At 37.6% G+C, this 19,301-nt stretch overlaps 1 protein-coding gene across 5 annotated transcripts in view; it reads left to right on the top strand.

The window, feature by feature from the left end:
* Window positions 1–19,301, top strand: part of LOC106874451 (casein kinase I) — a 94,327-nt gene that overhangs the window by 10,062 nt on the left and 64,964 nt on the right. For 3 of the 5 annotated variants that reach the window (XM_014922189.3, XM_089339677.1, XM_014922186.3), the window contains exons 1-2: window positions 12,068–12,258; window positions 13,534–13,609. In XM_014922189.3, the coding sequence (XP_014777675.1) occupies window positions 13,534–13,609 (76 nt within the window). In that variant the 5' untranslated portion in view covers window positions 12,068–12,258. Of the gene's footprint in view, window positions 1–12,067; window positions 12,259–13,533; window positions 13,610–19,301 lie in introns of those variants that run through there. The other 2 variants (XM_089339676.1, XM_014922187.3) reach the window with 1 other exon arrangement.

Below are 19,301 nucleotides of genomic sequence, written 5' to 3'. Positions count from 1 at the left end.
TATAATTTACTGTCCCAACAAAATATAAATTGCAGATTTCTATGTATTGTTAATTACTTCATCAAGTACTGTATGAAGTCTACGCTCACTCCATTTAGATCTAGTTGAATAAAAGACAGGATGATCACGGACGGGATGTCTTTTGATCCTATGATTGCGAGATCAAGATTGTCCTGAGGCTAAACCGCAACAACCCAGCTATCTAAAAGCGATAATTGTTCGTGTACTTGACTCAGGAGATAAAGCCAAAACATGTCCGGAGATGTCTCTCGTTCTTACCAAACTGATTAATATAATATTTAGTCATCGAGCTAATTATTGTTTTTTCCTCACCGCAAAAGTATTTGTAATTAAAACTTTTTGGTGACTTCTCGGTTTTTCTTTTTGTACATATTAAGATGGACAACAAATCGGACCCCCCCCCCCAACAATTACCAAACCATTACACGGGTGGTAAACCAGTCTTCATTTCGTAAATAGATCACCCATGCCTTAGAAATGACACCAAGGAAATTCATGTATATTGGGGAGGGGGGGGGGGGAATTGTCTGAAGTGCCAAGCATGGTGTTCCGATGAGCCTCCTCCTTTCTATTGTGTTTGTATGCTGCCTCGTCGGGATCTACGAAATGAAAGCTGTGATTTAATGTGCAATGATTTGGTGATTGCTTTTTGTTGTTGCCTATCATTATATGTACATAAAACGAAAGATCGCCATATTTTTTTTATGCTCATTGCATAAAATTGTTGTCTTTCGTATGGATGGCGTCCGTGAGTAATTAACCTTAATTGATTAATTATTTAAAACCGACAGATAATAACTTATTTATTCCTCCACACCAGGGAGATTGTAGTGAAAACGTATGAGTCAACAAGGGAGCTTCTACGTGAAAGCTTGATTTGCTAGAAATAGCAGCCAACTCTTCAAATCACACCCTACCTGTTTAAAGAAAAGTGTATTTAGACCTAGAGACACCATTGTCTGAATAAAAAAAAAACGGGATAGTCACGGTTTGAATGTCTTTAATCATAAGCCTGTTCGAACAGTGTTGGGGCTAAACAGCGATGGAAGATTCGTGGACCTGATTCGAAAGAGGAACTCGAAAGCTTCTGTTGTTCAGTCTTGGGTCAACTTATTAAACAGACCCATATCATTAAAAGCGTTCCAGTTATGACTATCTTTTTACAAACGTACCCTTTGTATCCAGGAGTGGATTTTAATTTTCCTGAAAGGCATCCAAGACGTGAATGGAATTATGTTTACACAAAATACATTTGAACGACGGAGGCCTGGCAGAATCGACAGTGTCGGAGAAAATACTTTGCGGTATTCCGACATTTTTACATTCCGAGTTCGAATGCCGGCGGGGTCGGCTTTGTCGTTCATCCTTTCTGGGTCGATAAAAAAAATAAATAAATAAACTAGAGAGGTACTGGGATGATTTAAACGACTGACTCCCTCCCACGAAGTTTCAGGTCTTGCGCCTTTACCAGAACTAATTAAACATGCTGTTTTCCGTCCCTTTTTGTTTCCTCTCTCTCTCTCTCTCTCTTCCTTCCCTGCAATCTTTCTCTTTTCATTTATATCTCTTTATACTCTCTGTTTCTCTACACCTCGCACACTACGGACAATGTAATCTTGGTAGACCTGAATAATATAGTCCTAGTTACTCTTAAAAAGACGGGAGAGTCACGGCTAGAATGCATTTGACTGAGTTGACTTAGGCTAAGCAACCATTACCTCATACAGTCACTCTCTCTCTCTCTCTCTCTCTATTCTCCTCTCTACTCTTACATTCCCTGTCCCATCACTACAGTCTCATATGTCCTCTCCCTTTCACATCTATCATTACATTTCTCTATTACACACACACACACACACACTCTCTCTATCTATCTCTTTCTTTCTTTCTGTCTGCTCCTCTTCTTACGCCATCCACCACTTTCCCACCATTCTATTTTCCAATATTGTCTTTGCCCTCCCCCCATACTATTTTCTCTTTCCTTTTCCAGTGTCTTTTCATTCCTCCCCTTCTCTAACACTCTACTTTTGTCCCTTGAAATTTCTCTCCCTCTCCCTCCCTCTCTCTTATCATTCCATCATCTAATTCTCAATTCAATAATATTATTAACCATCACATCCACGGAAAAAACAAATATTTGAGCTTGTTCTTCATATTTAAAGAAGCTGACTTGTCCGCAGTCGCCAGATTCTTCATACCACATTCTCTTCATTCTGGCAAATTAATTACTGGAATCCAAGAAAGACAAGAATCCTCTCGTAAACAAATATGGGATAGAAATATGTAACAAATAAACAATAAATAAAGAACTGAAAGTTATTAAAATCTCCAAGAGAATGTTATTTAACACCATTTCAGCTCCACTAATGCAAATCTATGATCAAAAATGTCCCGTCAGTGACCATTCCATCTCTTATATTTTTTGGGGCATTGGGTGCCTATAGTTACATTATCCTACACATCCCATTCCTTTTATTCTTTCGACAGAAGAAATTTGGCTGCTATTTCTAGCAAATCGAACAGCCACTTATAGGCTTCCTTGTTGACACGATTGAAATATAGGGAAACAACTGGAACAAAATTCTTTGATATTTCTTATAACTGCATGTGTGCATGTATGTGTAGAGTCCATAAGGGAAATTATGTGGTTGATCATTCTGCAAGAAATAGCAGACAAACTTCGCTCAACTGACTACTGATTTAATTAAAAAAAAGCACACATTGGATAAGATAGCCTTGTCCAAAAACAGACGAGATGGTTATGGCAGTAACACCTTTTGTACAATAAAAGACTCCTTTACAATAACAGGACCATTAATGTAATTAAAATTTAAACACTCCAAGCTAAGAACATTGGCAATCACTGGAATACTTGAACACAAACGAAATATCATAAATATGAAGAACTCCATTTACAAGAACTAATCCTAGATACTGTAAAACAGGACAGCCATGATAGGAAAGGCTTTCTATCACGTTTGTTCAATAGCAAGGCTTTCTATTACACATACATGTACAATAGCTTACCAGCCATTCCTTCAAGGAAGTTGTACTCCCACTGTCAGAGTGAGAACCACAGCAAATTGGGATGGCTTGCAGAGGGTAAAATAGGCACAGTATTTTTCTTGGGGTTTTTATTTAGTACCAAGCAGCAAACGTATAACCAAAGGTGTTCCAACTGTGACCATCCTTTAGCAGTTCGAATGACCAAGTAGATGTTTCCTTGCTGACTCGTTTGTGTTATTTATTCCCCCAAACAAAATCTTTTTTTTTTAAGATGTTAGGATGTGATTTGGAGGAGATTTGGTTGTTATTTTTAGTGTACAAAGTGCCTTAGTTGTAGCTCCTTCGTTGGTTTGTCTATTATGTTTGTTGCTCTTGGTCAGTCTTGATTGACCCCTAAGTGTTCAGATTTTTTTCTGTCAAATCTAATCCTTATTTATTCACATTGTTTTGAATTAATCATGCATTATCTTGTAGCTTTCAGATATCAGTGGTGTGATTATTTATTTTTAGACTGACATTGTAGGGTAGGTTGAAGAGGCTGGAGCTGGTTAGAATATTCTGGCCACATGTGGCTGGTTTTAAATGCTAAAGGGTTAAGCAGATTGTTGAGACAGACTTTCTATGGTCTGGTTGCCTTCCCTGTTCCCAACCTTCATCTGATATTTATAAGGCTGGGAAGCAGACTTCTTACCACATAGCCATGTCTGAAAAAAATCATTGAGCTTTGTTGCTAGTTTAGGTTTTGGTGTTAAATTAGATTGTCATCTGGCTAAGGACCATTGCACACACTCTGACCTGCAATGGCAGAACATATTGCATCCTCTCCACTATCAAGTGTCTGTACTGCCATAGGTCTGATTGAGCTGACCTATATTTTTAGGTATTCCAACGATGACCATCCATTTTTTTCCAGATATAGTTCATGTATTATTTTATTATCCAATGTGTCTTCCCTTATTTTTTGAAGGGAATTTGACTGCTATTTCTAACAGACTGAGTGACCATGGACGAATAGGCTCTTGGTGTTTGAGAGTATTGAAAATGGTTATGGTGGTTCAGTTAGGATTCAAAAGTTGCCATTGAAAGTTTGTGCTGTACCCCTCCCCTCTTTCTGTTTGTCTCTGTCTTCTCTCTCTCTCTCTCTCTCTCTCTCTCTCTCTCTCTCTCTCTCTCTCTCTCTCTCTCTCTCTCTCCCTCATAGTGTTGCATGTCTTTTTTATGACTTAAATGGGGAAGGAGGGGCAATAATCATGATCTTGGATTATTGGCTGATTTCACAGGTGCAGTCATGGCTGTGTGGTAAGAAGTTTGTTTCCCAACCACATGGTTCTAAGTTCAGTCCTATTGCATGGCACCTTGGGAAAGTGTCTTCTACTATGGCCTTGGGCCAACCAAATCCTTGTGGGTGGATTTTGGTAGAAAGAAACTGAAAGAAATCTGTAGTATGTCTGTCTTTGTGTCTGTGTTTATCCCTCACTATCACTTGACAACCGATGTTGGTGTATTTATGTCCCCATGACTTAACAGTTTGGCTAAAGAGACTGATAAAATAAGTACCAGACTTGACAAGTCTTCGCAAGCACAGCATATTGCCAGGTCTCAGTCACTTGTTAATTATCATCATCATCATCATCGTTGTTTAACATCTGCTTTCCATGCTGGCATGGCTTGAACGGTTTGACTGAGGGCTGGCGAACCAGAAGGCTGCACCAGGCTCCAATCCGATCTGGCAATGTTTCTACAGCTGGATGCCCTTCCTTATGCCAACCACTCCGAGAGGAGTGAATATATATATATATATATATATATATATATATATTGAAATGAACAACAAGCTTCTTTCAGTTTCCAGTTTCTTCCTACCAAATCCACTCACAATGCTTTGGTAGGCCTGAGGCTATAGAAAAACTCACGTGCCCAGGGTGTCACACAGTGGAACTGAACCTAGAATCATGTGGTTGGGATACGGGCTTCTTACCACACAGGCATGCCTGCACCCGACAGTCATAGGGAAAAATTCATTTCATCATATCGACATTTCTTCACTGGTTCCTAGTTGTAATGTTGCACCAGGTAACCTACTGGATAGCATACCACCACAATACTTCTCTGAACAAAGAAACTTCAACCAGATGTAGGTACCATCATGTTCATTCCAACTACCCCTGTAATAAACACTTTCTATAGTCCTTCTACCCCAGAATTGCAGTCCTTTGAAGCACCCTCCTTTTGCATGCTTTCCCAACAAGCGTAAAATTGCAAAAATCCAAGTTGATAATCAATTACATCGACCTGATCACTCTGATGTCACCTAAAAATGCTATTTTTCAACTAGAGATCTTAGTGAAATACTTAGAACAGACAGAACATCTAAGGATTGGCTCGTGAAGTTAAATAGGCCAACAGATTAGGTCTAAGCATTTAACAAGTAACAGGCAGTTGGAAGGCTTGCATTCACCCAAGGCCATGTTATCTACATCACACACACACACACACACACATGTATGTACATGTTTATGTATGTGTATGTATATCTATATAGATGTGTGCGTGTGTCACACAGACAGACATTCTCATCTTTATTTATTTATATATATATATATATATATATATATATACACAAATAACACAGAAAAAATAAATAAACAGTTACCAGTGTAGCTAAAATTCACACAAGAACCAAGGATGTAACAGCCTACTTATAAAGGTAGAAACTCCAGGTTTAGGTGAAATGTTTTGTATAATGTAGATAAATAAATAAATGGAGTTAAACACAAGTGTTATTCAAATTCTTTTACTTCCGACATATGTTTCAAAGACAAGGTTGGTATTATTCCAGAAGGAACAAAAATGGTGTAAAACAATGCAGTCTTCTCATCAGGGAAAGGAAGAAACCAAACACATCAATAAGTCATTTTAACAGAATGTGATGACTGCGTACATGATGAAGGGAACGCTATTGAGTTTTTTTTTTTTGAAAAATCGTTAGTAGATATAACGTCAAAGGTAGTTTATTGAAAGAGGAGGAGGAGAAAGAAAGAAATTAGCAGAAAACTAATAGAGGAGAGATATGGAGCGATAGGTGAATTAGAATAAAGCTTAAAGACATGGAAGTAGATATATTTAGCGGAAGTGAAATGTAAGAAGACAGCGAAAGGTCGAATTTTATAGAATGGTAGAAATCACTTATAGGAACTAAAAGTAGGTTTCTGCTAATGTTTGCAACGATAAACGTGTTCTATAAACGTGTTCACAAGAGGATTGTCTGAGAACAGGATGAAATACATTTCTGTTAAAATATCTTATTGATGTGTTTGGTTTCTTTCTTTCTTTGATGAGAAGATTGCATTGTTTTACACCATTTTATTCCTTCTGGAATAATATCAATGTTGTCTTTGAAACACATGTTGGGAGTAAAAGAATTTGAATAACACCTGCATTTAACTCTATATTTATATATATATATATATACATACATATATATATATATATATAAGCCCGTCGTATATATGTGTGTGTGTGTCTGTGTTTGTCCTCCAACATTGCTTGACAAACGATGTTGGTGTGTTTACGTCCCCGTAACTTAGCGGTTCGGCAAAAGAGACCAATAGAATAAGTACTAGGCTCACAAAGAATAAGTCCTGGGGTCAATTTGCTCAACTAAAGGCGGTGCCCTAGCATGGCCGCAGTCAAATGACTGAAACAAGTAAAAGAGTATATATATATATATATATATATATATATATATATATATATACATATATATATACATATATACACACACACATACATACAAACACATAAATAGATAATGTGGGTGTGAATATGTGAATACGTATGCTCATCTATTTGTCTTATTTCTTCTGTCTCTGTCTTTCTCTTTGTGTGTGTGTGTGTGTGTGTTCACCTGCTTGCATGACATTGATACTGCAGTTGTCTGACTGTGGTGCTTAAGGTATGGCAACGATATACCAGAACACTCACTGAATGAGTTTTCACGGAAAGTTATCCAAAACTAAAATTGTTTTTAAGGGATTCTGCCACATTACTTAAATGGCTAATGTTGTTATGTGGGCTGAGTCATCACCATCTAATCAGCTAAACCACCAAACTAACTTTATACAGTTGGTTATGATTACCCCCCCCCCCCTCTCTCTCTCTGACTGCCTTACCATCATCCATCACAGTAGTATAGTGTCCCTAATTCACTCTTACCCCTCCTGATAGTAAAATTGAAGAAATCATTATTACTAATGTGTAGTTGGCATTATGCAGTCAGTCATTGCTTACCTCCTCATATTTCCAACTTCCTGGGGTTGGTAATGGAGGTGGGAAGGGCCAGTTGTTGTTTCTGCAGAAGCTATTCCTGCTGCTACTACTACTACTACTACTACTACTACTGCTGCTGCTGCTGCTGCATTAACAGCTTTAACAATAATAATAATTTCTCTATATTGGCTCCAGTTCAAATGTTTGTAGAGAAGGTGACCGTACTGCCCCAACTTTTTGGCTGGGGTAAGTATCTGAACCATTGTCAAGCACCGAAAGCCAGCATAATTGATAATCTTCTGGGGATACTTTGCATATTGATGGGGCAATCTTATTTGGAAAACTTTCACCTTAGAGACTAAATGTCCACAACATAGAAGACATTCTAGTTAGAAAGCTTTCTAGTTTGAGATAAGCACTAAACTACTGACCTAGCATTATCATCAGTTAGAACTGTACAAGATATGAGCTGGCCTATAAACCATTCTGTATGCACTTATCCAAACATTGTTCCGTGTCCAAACATTGCTGACTTCCAAAGTTACGTGAAACAAATATTGTTAAATATAGGTACAGTGTAGCTGTGTGGTAAAAAGTTTGCTTCTCTACCACATAGTTCTAGGTTCAAACTTACTGTGAAGCACCTTGAGCAAATGTCTTCTATTATAATTCTGGACGAACTAATGCTTTGTGAGTGGATTTGGTAGTTGCCAGTGCCGCTGGACTGGCTCCCGTGCAGGTGGCAAATAAAAAACACCTTTTTGAGCGTGGCCATTGCCAGTACCGTGTGACTAGCCCTCGTGCCGGTGGCACATAAAAGCACCCACTACTCTCGGAGTGGTTGGCATTAGGAAGGACATCCAGCTGTAGAAACTCTGCCAGATCAAATTGGAGCCTGGTGCAGCCTTCTGGCTTGCCAGTCCTCAGTCAAATCGTCCAACCCATGCTAGCATGGAAAGCGGACGTTAAACAATGATGATGATGATGATTCTATTTATTTTCTTCCTTTTATACTCCATATGATACTCCAGCTGTTTTTGTAAGTCATTCTTGTACCGTCCTCCATCCATTGTCCTTGTAACAATGAAAGAAATCTTTATGTTCTCCATGTCTGAAGTGATGAAAGCCAAAGTTGATCTCAAAATATAAAGGCTCACAGCCAAATAAGCAACCCTTACATTTGTAAGAAATGGATGCAATTGATTAAAGTATCAACCAATTCTGAACGTGTTCTGTTTATTTTCTGACTTTATCAGTAAAGTGTAGCCTTCTTTCAGTAAAGAAAGCTTGCTAAATTAGTTGCCTCAAATGAATCAGTAAACCAATATGCAATGTACTCTTAGATGCCATCTGTTTGAAAAACCAACGGTTAAGATATGTTAATATATATAACGTTGGGAGAATTAAATAATTCTAATCGGGGGTATAGAATCAGATTTCCAATAATACAGTGAGGATAAAAACAATATTAGACATTGACCAATGTTGTTCTAATTATGTTGATAGGTATGGGTGGCAACTTTAGATGTATTTCAGCTTTGTTAGACCTTCCAGTGCAGAATAGATTTTACTTGAATATTCCATTCCATATCATAAGTACTTATTTTATTGGCAGTGGAGTGAACAAGGGCTAGAATTAAAGCTTGGTAGAATTTGAATTCATAACTACTACAAGTGCAGATATGGTATAAGTGCAGGCATGGCTGTGTAGCTATGAAGTTCTCTTTCCAACTACATGTCTTCGTGTTGTCTCATTGTATGGCACCTTGGGCAGGTGTCTTCTACTATAGCTCCAACTTGACCAAAGCCTTCTGAGTGGATTTGGCTGATGGAAACTGAAAGAAATCCATCCTACATGTATGTATATATGTGTATATTTGTCTTGACATAAATGAGTGTCACCATCATACAAGTAGTGTTTCTTGTTTCCAATCTTCCATGAAATGATGTTCAGCCATGAGTGAAGTATTACCTTGCTTGAAAACAGGTGACGATTGGCAACAGGAAGACCATCCATCTGTGGTAAATCTGCTTCAAAGAATTCTGTCTGACTCATGTAATCATGGAAAAGTGGACATTAAAATGATGATGATGAACTAGCATCTCTAGCAGCTCACTGCCTTTGCTCATAGAAATGGTCTTATATTGTTGTATTCATCATCATCATCATCGTTTAACGTCCACTTTCCATGCTGGCATGGGTTGGATGGTTTGACTGAGGGCTGGCAAGCCAGATGGCTGCACTAGGCTCCAATCTGATCTGGCAGAGTTTCTACAGCTGGATGCCCTTCCTAATGCCAACCACTCCGAGAGTGTAGTGGGTGCTTTTACGTGCCACCGGTACAAGGGCCAGTCAGGTGGTACTGGCCACGGCCACGCTCAAATGGTGTTTTTTTATGTGCCACCTGCACGGGAGCCAGTCCATCAGCACTGGCTGAAGTTTATATAAGAAGATATGGTCATTTTTAAGATCTCTAATCAGTTGAATATTGGCATTCATTTAGTTGTTTAACCCCGTGATGATTCCCGAATTGACAAGGATCAGCCTCCCTCCCTACTCTAGATATTAGTGAAATTTATTTCCACTATCTGAATTCTCCTTTCTTCACCATTGTGTCGGACAGGTTTAACTCTTTAGCATTTAAACCAGCCATATCTGGCCAAAATATTCTGTCTTTTAGGCAAACTCGCCTCTTGTACCTTACCCTATAATGTCATTCTAAAACTAAACAATCACATCATTAAACTCTCAAAGCTACAAGACAAAGCATGATTGATTCAAAACAATATGAAGAAATAAATATTGTATTCGACAGAGTAATCTGAATGCTAAAGGATTAAAAATGCAAAACCATCTTAATTTGATTAACCGTTTTGATACCTATCTGCCTGAGACCACCCTTAATACTAACTTCCTTTGGAATGTCCTCTAGAACTAAACCTTCCAGAAAAATTTCAGGTTAATTTATGTTCCAGATACTAAAGTCCTCATTATTTTCAGGGTTAATTAAAACGAAAACAGTGTATTTCAAAAGAAAACAGAGTAACAAAAAAAGGGTTAGGACACGACAATATACCCTTTGTTTTCAATCCTCACTGGACGGGAGTTCTCTCCTGGAAGTTCTGTCTTCACTTCCCACAAGAAACACTGGCTTAGCTCCACAGAGGTTCTGAGAAACTCCAGAGTTTGGTGAAAAGATTCCAGGGTTCCATAGGATAAGGTGTTTTCTTAGTAAAAGTTTATAAGATAAACACTGGCATCCTCCATGTGTGAAGACATGTGGCCTAGGGATAGGGTAATTTCGATTCCAGGACAGGATGGTGTGTTGTGTTCTCGAGCAAAGCAATTCATTTCACGTTGCTCCTGTTGGTCACTCAGCTGTAAATAAGTAACCCTGCGACAGACTGGCGTTCCATTCAGGGAGAGTACTGTGATCTGACGAATCCTTGGACTCGAGACAGTAATGTCTAGGGGTCTTAGTTTACTTTGATGTAAGAAGCTTGGTTCCCAAGCTGTGTGTGTGTGTCGCCTTTTCCCTACACCACTTGACAACTGGTGTTGGTGTGTTTACGTCCCCGTCACTTTTAAAGGTTCGCCAAAGAGATTAATAGAATAAGTACCAGACTTATAAGAAAAAAAGTACTTGGGTCGATTCATTCGACTAAAAATTCTTCAAGGCGGTGCCCCAGCATGGCCGCTGCCTAATAGTACACAAAAAAGTTAAAAGATGTTCAAATCAATAGATTATTGTATGTTAGTTTTCTTATATGAATACTTTTTAAAACAATTTTGTTTCATTTGTCTTATTAAGATTAGTGGCAGCGGTTTTGCCTATAAAATACTTTGGAAGATCGTAAAAAGATTCTGCGATAACCCCCCCCCCCCAAAAAAAAAACGTTTAGATTTCAATATATGTAATATTGTCCATGTATGCCTGGGTCACCGTCGGTTCATCAACGGCGTGCGAAACTAAAGAGACCTGCTCTGACCTCTCACCCAATCTCAGGACTTTGACCTGAGCCGATCCACTTTGAGAGATTGAATTGTCAGGTCTGTAACAATTTTAGACGGCCAAGAATCATCTCGGTTTGCTCGCTTATAACATGGATTATTCCATAGTCTATGTAAAAAAATGTTTCGAATTTACAGAGACGACCCAGTTCCATTAATAGAATAATACTTTAACTCGGCCAAACCTAATTTGACCAAAGGCTAAAGTGCAAGATAAAAACAAAATGAGGTATTAAAATAGCAGAAAAAAAGTCGCGCAACGCCATATATATATATATATATATATATATATATATATATATATATATATATATATATATATGTGTGTGTGTGTGTGTGTATGTGTGCACATACACACGCAGGCGCGCACACATACGCATGTACATATACTTAGATGTATGTATATAGGTGTGTGTGTGTGTATGAGTTCTATCTTTAAACATGTAAATAAATAGATGGTCGCTGATGGATGGGGCTAATATCATCAAATAACTTGTCGCTGCTACTTATTGAGTGGCATAGAATATATGGAGTAATTTTTTCTTGGACAAGAAAACAATTATCTTTCTCTAGTTTAGGGAGATATTTTCTTAAGAAACAACGTAAACTCGTTTATCCGACATTTCGTAACGAGAATAGGAAAGAAAGAGACGACGAAGAAGAAGAACGAGGAACAATCCACGGACTCCGAGATAACAAAGATCCGGGCACTTAAGAGCGTGTGTGCGTATGTGTGTGACCTGCGCATGCGTACCTCTCACACTTACAAACGACAGTTTTCTGAGGGAGTAAACGATGGTGTCGGCTTAAAAGCGTCGCGAAAGTACCAAATGCAATCGTCAGCATCTTGGCTCAATTTGGGAAGAGGGAGGTCTGGCGGCTGCCTTAGTTGATACATTTGTCTGTTTTATTCTCCCTCTTAGAACTTTTGATGTACAGCCGCTGCCAAGGTACGCTGTAGAAAAAAAAAATTAACAAAAAACAACAACAAAAACCCAGCATACATGCAACCACACACACACACACAATAGTATTTTATGTATGTCTGTCTTATTCATCATTGATTTTCCAGTTAACTTCATTCTGTTTAGACTATATGTATATATATATATATATATATATATATAATATAATATATATGTGTGTATATATGTATATATATATGTAGATATATGTATATATATAGTTGTACAATCAATCGAAAAAGAAAGTAATATACATCTCTAACATTTATGTCATCGACTCCAGTGTCTTTTCTTTCTCGATCCACTTCCGTTGTTTTGTTCTTTTAGTACTAAACTTACCATTTCTTTGCGTATGTATCTGTATGTATGTCTATATATATATATATATATATATATACACACACACACAATACTACGTATATATGCACACACGTTCTTCCTGTTAAAAATCTTATATTTTATTATTGTTGGCCGTCTCTCATCTATTCAAAGAAAGTGATTAACCAAAGTAACATGTTATGTTGGCGTGTGTGTGTGTGTATATATCTATAGATATACACGCACACCATACAAATCCATTTCACATTTACATTTGTTTATTTTTTTTTTATACATTTATTCACATTTATTTAAATATACTTGAGATAGGCACAGTTCATTTCTTCTAGACTTGTATTGAAACATTCTTGGCCAACATTGATGGAGAGGCAAATGTAGATACTCGAGTCTTTAAATACAATATTAAAATGTATCTTCTTGTATTCATGTTTGTAATAGATGACATTTATGCTCGTAATATAAAATCGAAGATTATCATCTCCGTTGCTTTTGTGCGTTCGTTTAGGCGATAGGTAATGTGTGTGTGTGTGTATGTATGTATATATATATGAGAGAGAGATAGGATATATACACACATGTATGTGTGAGAGCCCTTGTACCATGTTTATAACTTTATATATATATATATATATGTAGTAAGTTACGTAAGCTTGCCTACAATAATAATGTTTAGTAACGTATTGTAGACGTTTCTGTTTGTTACAAGAGATTTTATATTAAGTCAAATCATTTTATATTCTCCCTAAACCAGCTGGAAAACCCATTGACTTATTTATAATCCCCTCTGTCTATCTCACTCACTCTAATTAGCCCGTAAACGACCTGTAATAATAAATATTTTAAGTGATTCTTCATGAATTTTAAAGAAAATCTTTTTGTTTTTTTGTCTCTTATATTTCCCCTGTTTATTCTTTATTGCAGATGGAGCTCAGAGTTGGTAATAAATACCGTCTTGGTCGAAAGATAGGCAGTGGCTCTTTCGGAGATATATATTTAGGTAAGTATATATAATAGAACACTGATTGATATGCATACATTACACGTTATACGCGCGCATACATACATATATATATATATATAACGTAATAGATATGATAGTACACGCATGTTATTGTCCAGCCCTGGGTCAATTTTGATAACGTTTTTATTCTAAATTTAGAATATCCAGTTGAAAAATTTTTTTTTCTCTGACGATATATCGATACCGAAAAAAAATAATCTACTCTTCCCACTCCCCACGGACTTAACGAAACTCAATGTGTCCTTCACTTATTGAAGACGATAGGTTGTGATTTGAGAGAGATTTGGCTGTTATAAATGTCGAGCGATCATGTGTAGGCTTCCTTGTTAACAGATTTGTTATAGGAGCAACGAAGTGTTGGTGTTTTGGTTACGTCCCCTTAAATTTCAGGTTCGAATCCAGGTCGACTTTTCCATTCAGCTTTTCCGATCGCAATAAAAGGACAAGCCACCCGATCCCATTAAAATATTCTGCCCCACCCAGCGTGGCTACAAGCAAGTAAACACATTATACAAACAATACACACACGCATGTCTGTATAATAATTTATTAAAATTCGTAAAACAAGATACAAGAAAAAGTGGGGTTTTTTTGAGGTTTCAGAATGCAAGAGGACATTTCCCCGTTCCCTAATGAAATAAATAGAAATTTAATATATTTAGTTCTCGGAGTGGATTTGCGAGTTATAGATTCTCGCCTCCAGTCAACCACTTAATTTATATCACCTGTGATTTTTTCTTTCTTTCTGTGAGTGGTGGGGGATAGATTTCTGTTCAGCTACATTTAGAGGGGGAAACACCTTCGTGAGAACGGGTCAGTGAAATACACTAATAGCAATAATACTCTGCACACCTCATTATTATGTTACCTGTCTGTCAGACTTCGTGCTTGTGTAGGAAATTAGTAATTAATTCATCCACACATTGTTCATCAAGAATATTATAATAGTTCTTGATAACAAAATTGTTGTTGATAGCAGAAAATGCCTTATGTGTGTATAAGTCTTTTTAGAAATAATGTATATGTATATATTTTATATATTAAAAAGAAAATAGTTTTTTTGTTAAAACATTGAAAAGAGGCCAATTCTTTCATTCACACACACGCAAGTATCTGATGTACTTATACATACCATTGTAGATAATGTACATACGTACACAAATATAGTGTTATACACATACGTTCGTAATGTACAGATGCGTATATAATGCAAATTATGGGATACAATGGCATGATCTCCACAACATAATCATCTTTTCACTTCAAACCTATGTAAAGTGAGGTAGAGAGGGGAAAGGCGATACAAAGTTTAAATTGGATATTAGCATTATGTGTAGATCGGGCGGGGATTAATTCTCGAATTCCACCCCCAGGGTGTGTTGGATGATTATGAAACAGGGTGCAAGAGTAAAGGGTTCTCCCATTTCCTTTAAAAGAACTTGCTCTTCTGCTTTCTTAGATTTACAGTTTCTTTTCTCTCCTCAATCGCATGGCTTCAAATTTTGGCACAAGCCAACAATTTCGTGGGAGTGGATAAGTCGGTTACATCGACTCCAGTGTTCAACTGGTACTTATTTTATCGACCTCGAAAAGATGAAAAGCAGAGTTGACAATAATAGTGATGGTTTCTTGCGTTTTTGAAGTTCTAGTAGCAGGAAGTAAATGGAAAAACCTAATCTACGGCGGTAAGGTGAGGTGAGGTGAGGGTTGGTTGGTGACGATGTGAGAGAGAGAGAGGTTGATTAGAAATTGCCGATTACGAAGTCGGTGATCAGTTTCACCACAGGAATATTGAGGGGGATTCAGTGTTTCTCATTTTGTGTATGTTTTCTGTCCTGAATCAGGCAAAAACTGTTGGTTTACTGTGAGACATTGAAGCACTTGCCACAATAAACCTTTACGACTATATTGAGTTCTCCTTTTTTTAGTCGTAACAAACACACACACACACATGTGTTAGTGTATGTTGTATGTGTGTGTATATATATATATATATATATATACATATATATAAGGCGAAGGAAAAGAATACACGCACCCGGTGTTCAGGGTTAGGGCTACGCCGAAAACAGATATCTGTATATATCTGTGCGGTGCGTCTTTGTTTGTCATTAGACTGTGGCCATGCTGGGACACCGCCTTGAAAATTTTTTAGTCGAATGAATCCACCCCGGTACTTTTTCCTTTTTTTTTTGCTTTTAACTCTGGTACTTATTCTATCGATCACCTGCCGAACCGCTAGGTTATGAGAACGTAAACACACCAAAACTGGTTGTCAAACGGTGCTGAGGGACACACATATATACGACGGCTTGTTTCAGTTTCCGTTTACCAAATCCACTCACAAGGCTTTAAGTGGGCTTGAGGCTATAGTAGAAGACACTTGCCCAAGGTGCCACATACTGGGATTAATTCCAGAACCATGTGGTTGGGAACCAAGCTTCCTACTATGCATATATTGTTAATGTATGTGCTCAGTATCCTTGTGCACATGTATATGTGAAATCAGTGGTACCTCTGTGGCTGACTGGAAACTGTCAAACCGTCCACCCCATGCCAGCATGGAAAACAGATGATGATGAATATATACACATACGATATATTTGTGTTTTCTGTCTATACGGTGTATGTATACATAAGTCTTGTGTATACACACACGTACACACGTCCTTATGTATATATGTATGTGTTGAAGTTTTAATGTTAAATTGGAATAATAGTTATTCTTTTCTTTGCTTGTACACAAAATAATTTACATGGTTTTTAGGAGGGGCATCCAGGTTGAGAAACTATGCCAAAACAGACACTGGAGCCCAGTACAGTCTGCTCCCCACCGCCCCGTTACATCCTGTCAAACTGCCTCATAGCACATGGATGTTAAATGACAATAACACATGTAAATATATTTTGTGTGTGTGGGTATGTATTGTATGGGTTCGTGTGTAAATATATATAAGGAGGTGTAATGGTAGTGGGTTCGATTCCCATAGTCTCTCCTGGCTAACGTTCTTGTTGTGAAGATACATGATCTAGTGGTTAGAGTGTTGCACTCCTGATTGAAAGATCATGGTTTCAATTCCTAGACCAGGTGGTGCATTGTGTTCTTTAGCAAAACACTTAATATCACTTTGACACCTGATGCATGGTAAACCTTGCACCTGTTCAGGCAACGTTGATTTGATGGAGTGAGCAAATGTACAGCAGATACATTTGATTACTGACAACAAATGATCTGTGCAGGTTGTTCTGCAAAAGCTGAATACTCATCCGTCGTCTTCGACAAGAGAGTCCATCACACACACAGTGTATGTATGAATTTATATTCTGAATGGATGAAAATAAAAAGAAGGCTGCTGTGTGTGTGTGTGTGTGTGTGTGTGTGTCTTCTATCTGTGTATTTGTGTCCCCAATCATGACATGGCTTGATAGTTGTAATCATACATCACCATAATACAAGAGGTGGTGGTGCTTCCAATCTTCGTGTGAAAACATGTCTGGCCATGGGTAAATATTACCTTACTTGGAAAAAGGTGAAAATGATCAACGGGAAGAACATCTTCATATAGGAAATCTGCCTCAGCAAATTTCGACTGACCCAGACAAGCGATCATAGAAAAGTAGATGTTAAAGTGATGCAGATGAGATAGAGGGAGTGTGTCCCAGTTACTGTTTGTATATATAGATGCTGTATGTACACTGTATGGATATATTTGTATATATATGTGTTTGCATATATTTTTACTTGCACATGCTGTGTAGATATTTTAATGTGTGTGTGATATATATATATATATAAATTTATATAAATAAGGATAAGGTCATTATTTGAAATACCGATCTTATCAGGTGGCCAGCATGGGAATAAAAACCTTCAAAAGTAATAATTATTTAAAATTATAATTTAGGGTATCTAAGAGATATCACCACACTGGAAATAGCAGTCAAGACTTGACTCTAAAACCCCATTAAATGTTTATACAGCACCAGGAGAGAAGACAAAGAGACAAAATAAACTAGCAAAAAGAATTACTGGATAATTCCAGATCCTGGATTTCTGGCTCTGCATAAGAAATACTCTGCCTTCATCAATGGAGTATACTCAGAAAACACATAAATACAAATATATATATATATATATATATATATATATATATATACATACAACATACGATATACTTACATATACGAACGTATACATATACATAAGAGCCAGAAATCCAGCATCTGGAATTATCCAGTAATTTTTTTCCTAGTTTATTTTGTCTCTTTGTCTTCTCTCCTGGTGTTGTATGAACATTGAATGTGGTTTTAGAGCCAAGTTTTGACTGCTATATCTAGCATGGTGATATCTTTTAGATACCCTTAATTATAATTTTAAATATACACATATACACATATACACACACACACACACACACATGCATACTATGAATGTCTTTCATCATACACACACATAGAGAGATGGACAGTCGTAGGCATAATATAATAATCAAGTCATTACAGCTGTTTACAGCAATATTACACATATCATTTGTCACTTCCCTTCTGAAGGAAATGTTCTGTGCTCCATGAAAGTACTTCTGTATCATGGTTCATTTTCCATTGCTTTTAATTGTTTGCATCTAATGTCATAATATCAATTATTCACAGGACACATTGAAACGGTTGTAATGATCTGATTATATCAAAATTAGTTAACAATTCCTGGAAATATATTCCAGACAACTTCCATGCTGCTGGCATGGGTTAAGCAGTTTGATAGGAGCTGGCAAACCAGAGGACTACACCAGGCTTCATTGTCTGTTTTGGTATGTTTTCTATGGCTGGATGCCCTCCCTAATGCCAACCACTTTACAGAGTGTATTGAGTGCTTTTTATGTGGCACCAGCACCAGTGGGGTTGCCAAATAACTTGCAAGACAAAGACCTATGAGCTGGGAGACAGAGTGGTACTGAGGGAGGTGACTTTGTATCACTTGAGAGGTTAAAGTATAATAAAGGGATAAAGAAAGGTGTCTTGCTTTTCCAGTAGGCAAAGAAAGGAGAGATAAAAAGACAAATAGACAAAGAGAGAGAGAGAAATAGATGGTGTTGGAGATTCATTGCAACCTGCACATAGGGTACAGTGGGGGGAATATAAGTGGTACAGAGGGGATAGGAGCAAGGAAGTTTCATAATAGTGTAAGGGGAGATGAAGAGATGACTAGGAAGTTAGGCGAGAGAAATTGGAGTGGCTGGCAGATACATGAGGGAGAATGGCGGGGCCTGCAGCAGGTGGTGGGAAGGGTAAAGATGGGTCGTGGGGGGGTGTTTTGACAGAAGGCAGATTGTGTGTGTTTGAGAGGAGGACATGATTGCAAAGGCCATGTTTGTATGTTTGGCCACAATTTTACTTAGCATGACATGTCTTCTCATGCCCAGCCAATCACCAGAGGCCTCAGTCCTTTGTCATCTCCTCTGTGAGGCTCAACATCTGAAGATCATTTCTCACCACTCCATCACACATCTTCCTGGGTCTACCTTTTCACAACTTCTCTCCACAATTTCCCCTTATTTGATATTCAAGTGAATTTTTTCTTGTAACCAACTCACCCACTACTAGAGTGCCTTACTCTGATTAAGAAGTTAGATTTTAAGAACCTGAACTGTAGAAGCACTAACTTGGTGCC

Source organism: Octopus bimaculoides, chromosome 22, assembly GCF_046866305.1.
Source record: "Octopus bimaculoides isolate indiv1 chromosome 22, ASM4686630v1, whole genome shotgun sequence".
Classification (NCBI taxonomy): Eukaryota; Metazoa; Mollusca; class Cephalopoda; order Octopoda; family Octopodidae; genus Octopus; species Octopus bimaculoides.
This window is presented reverse-complemented; position numbering and strand designations above follow the sequence as displayed.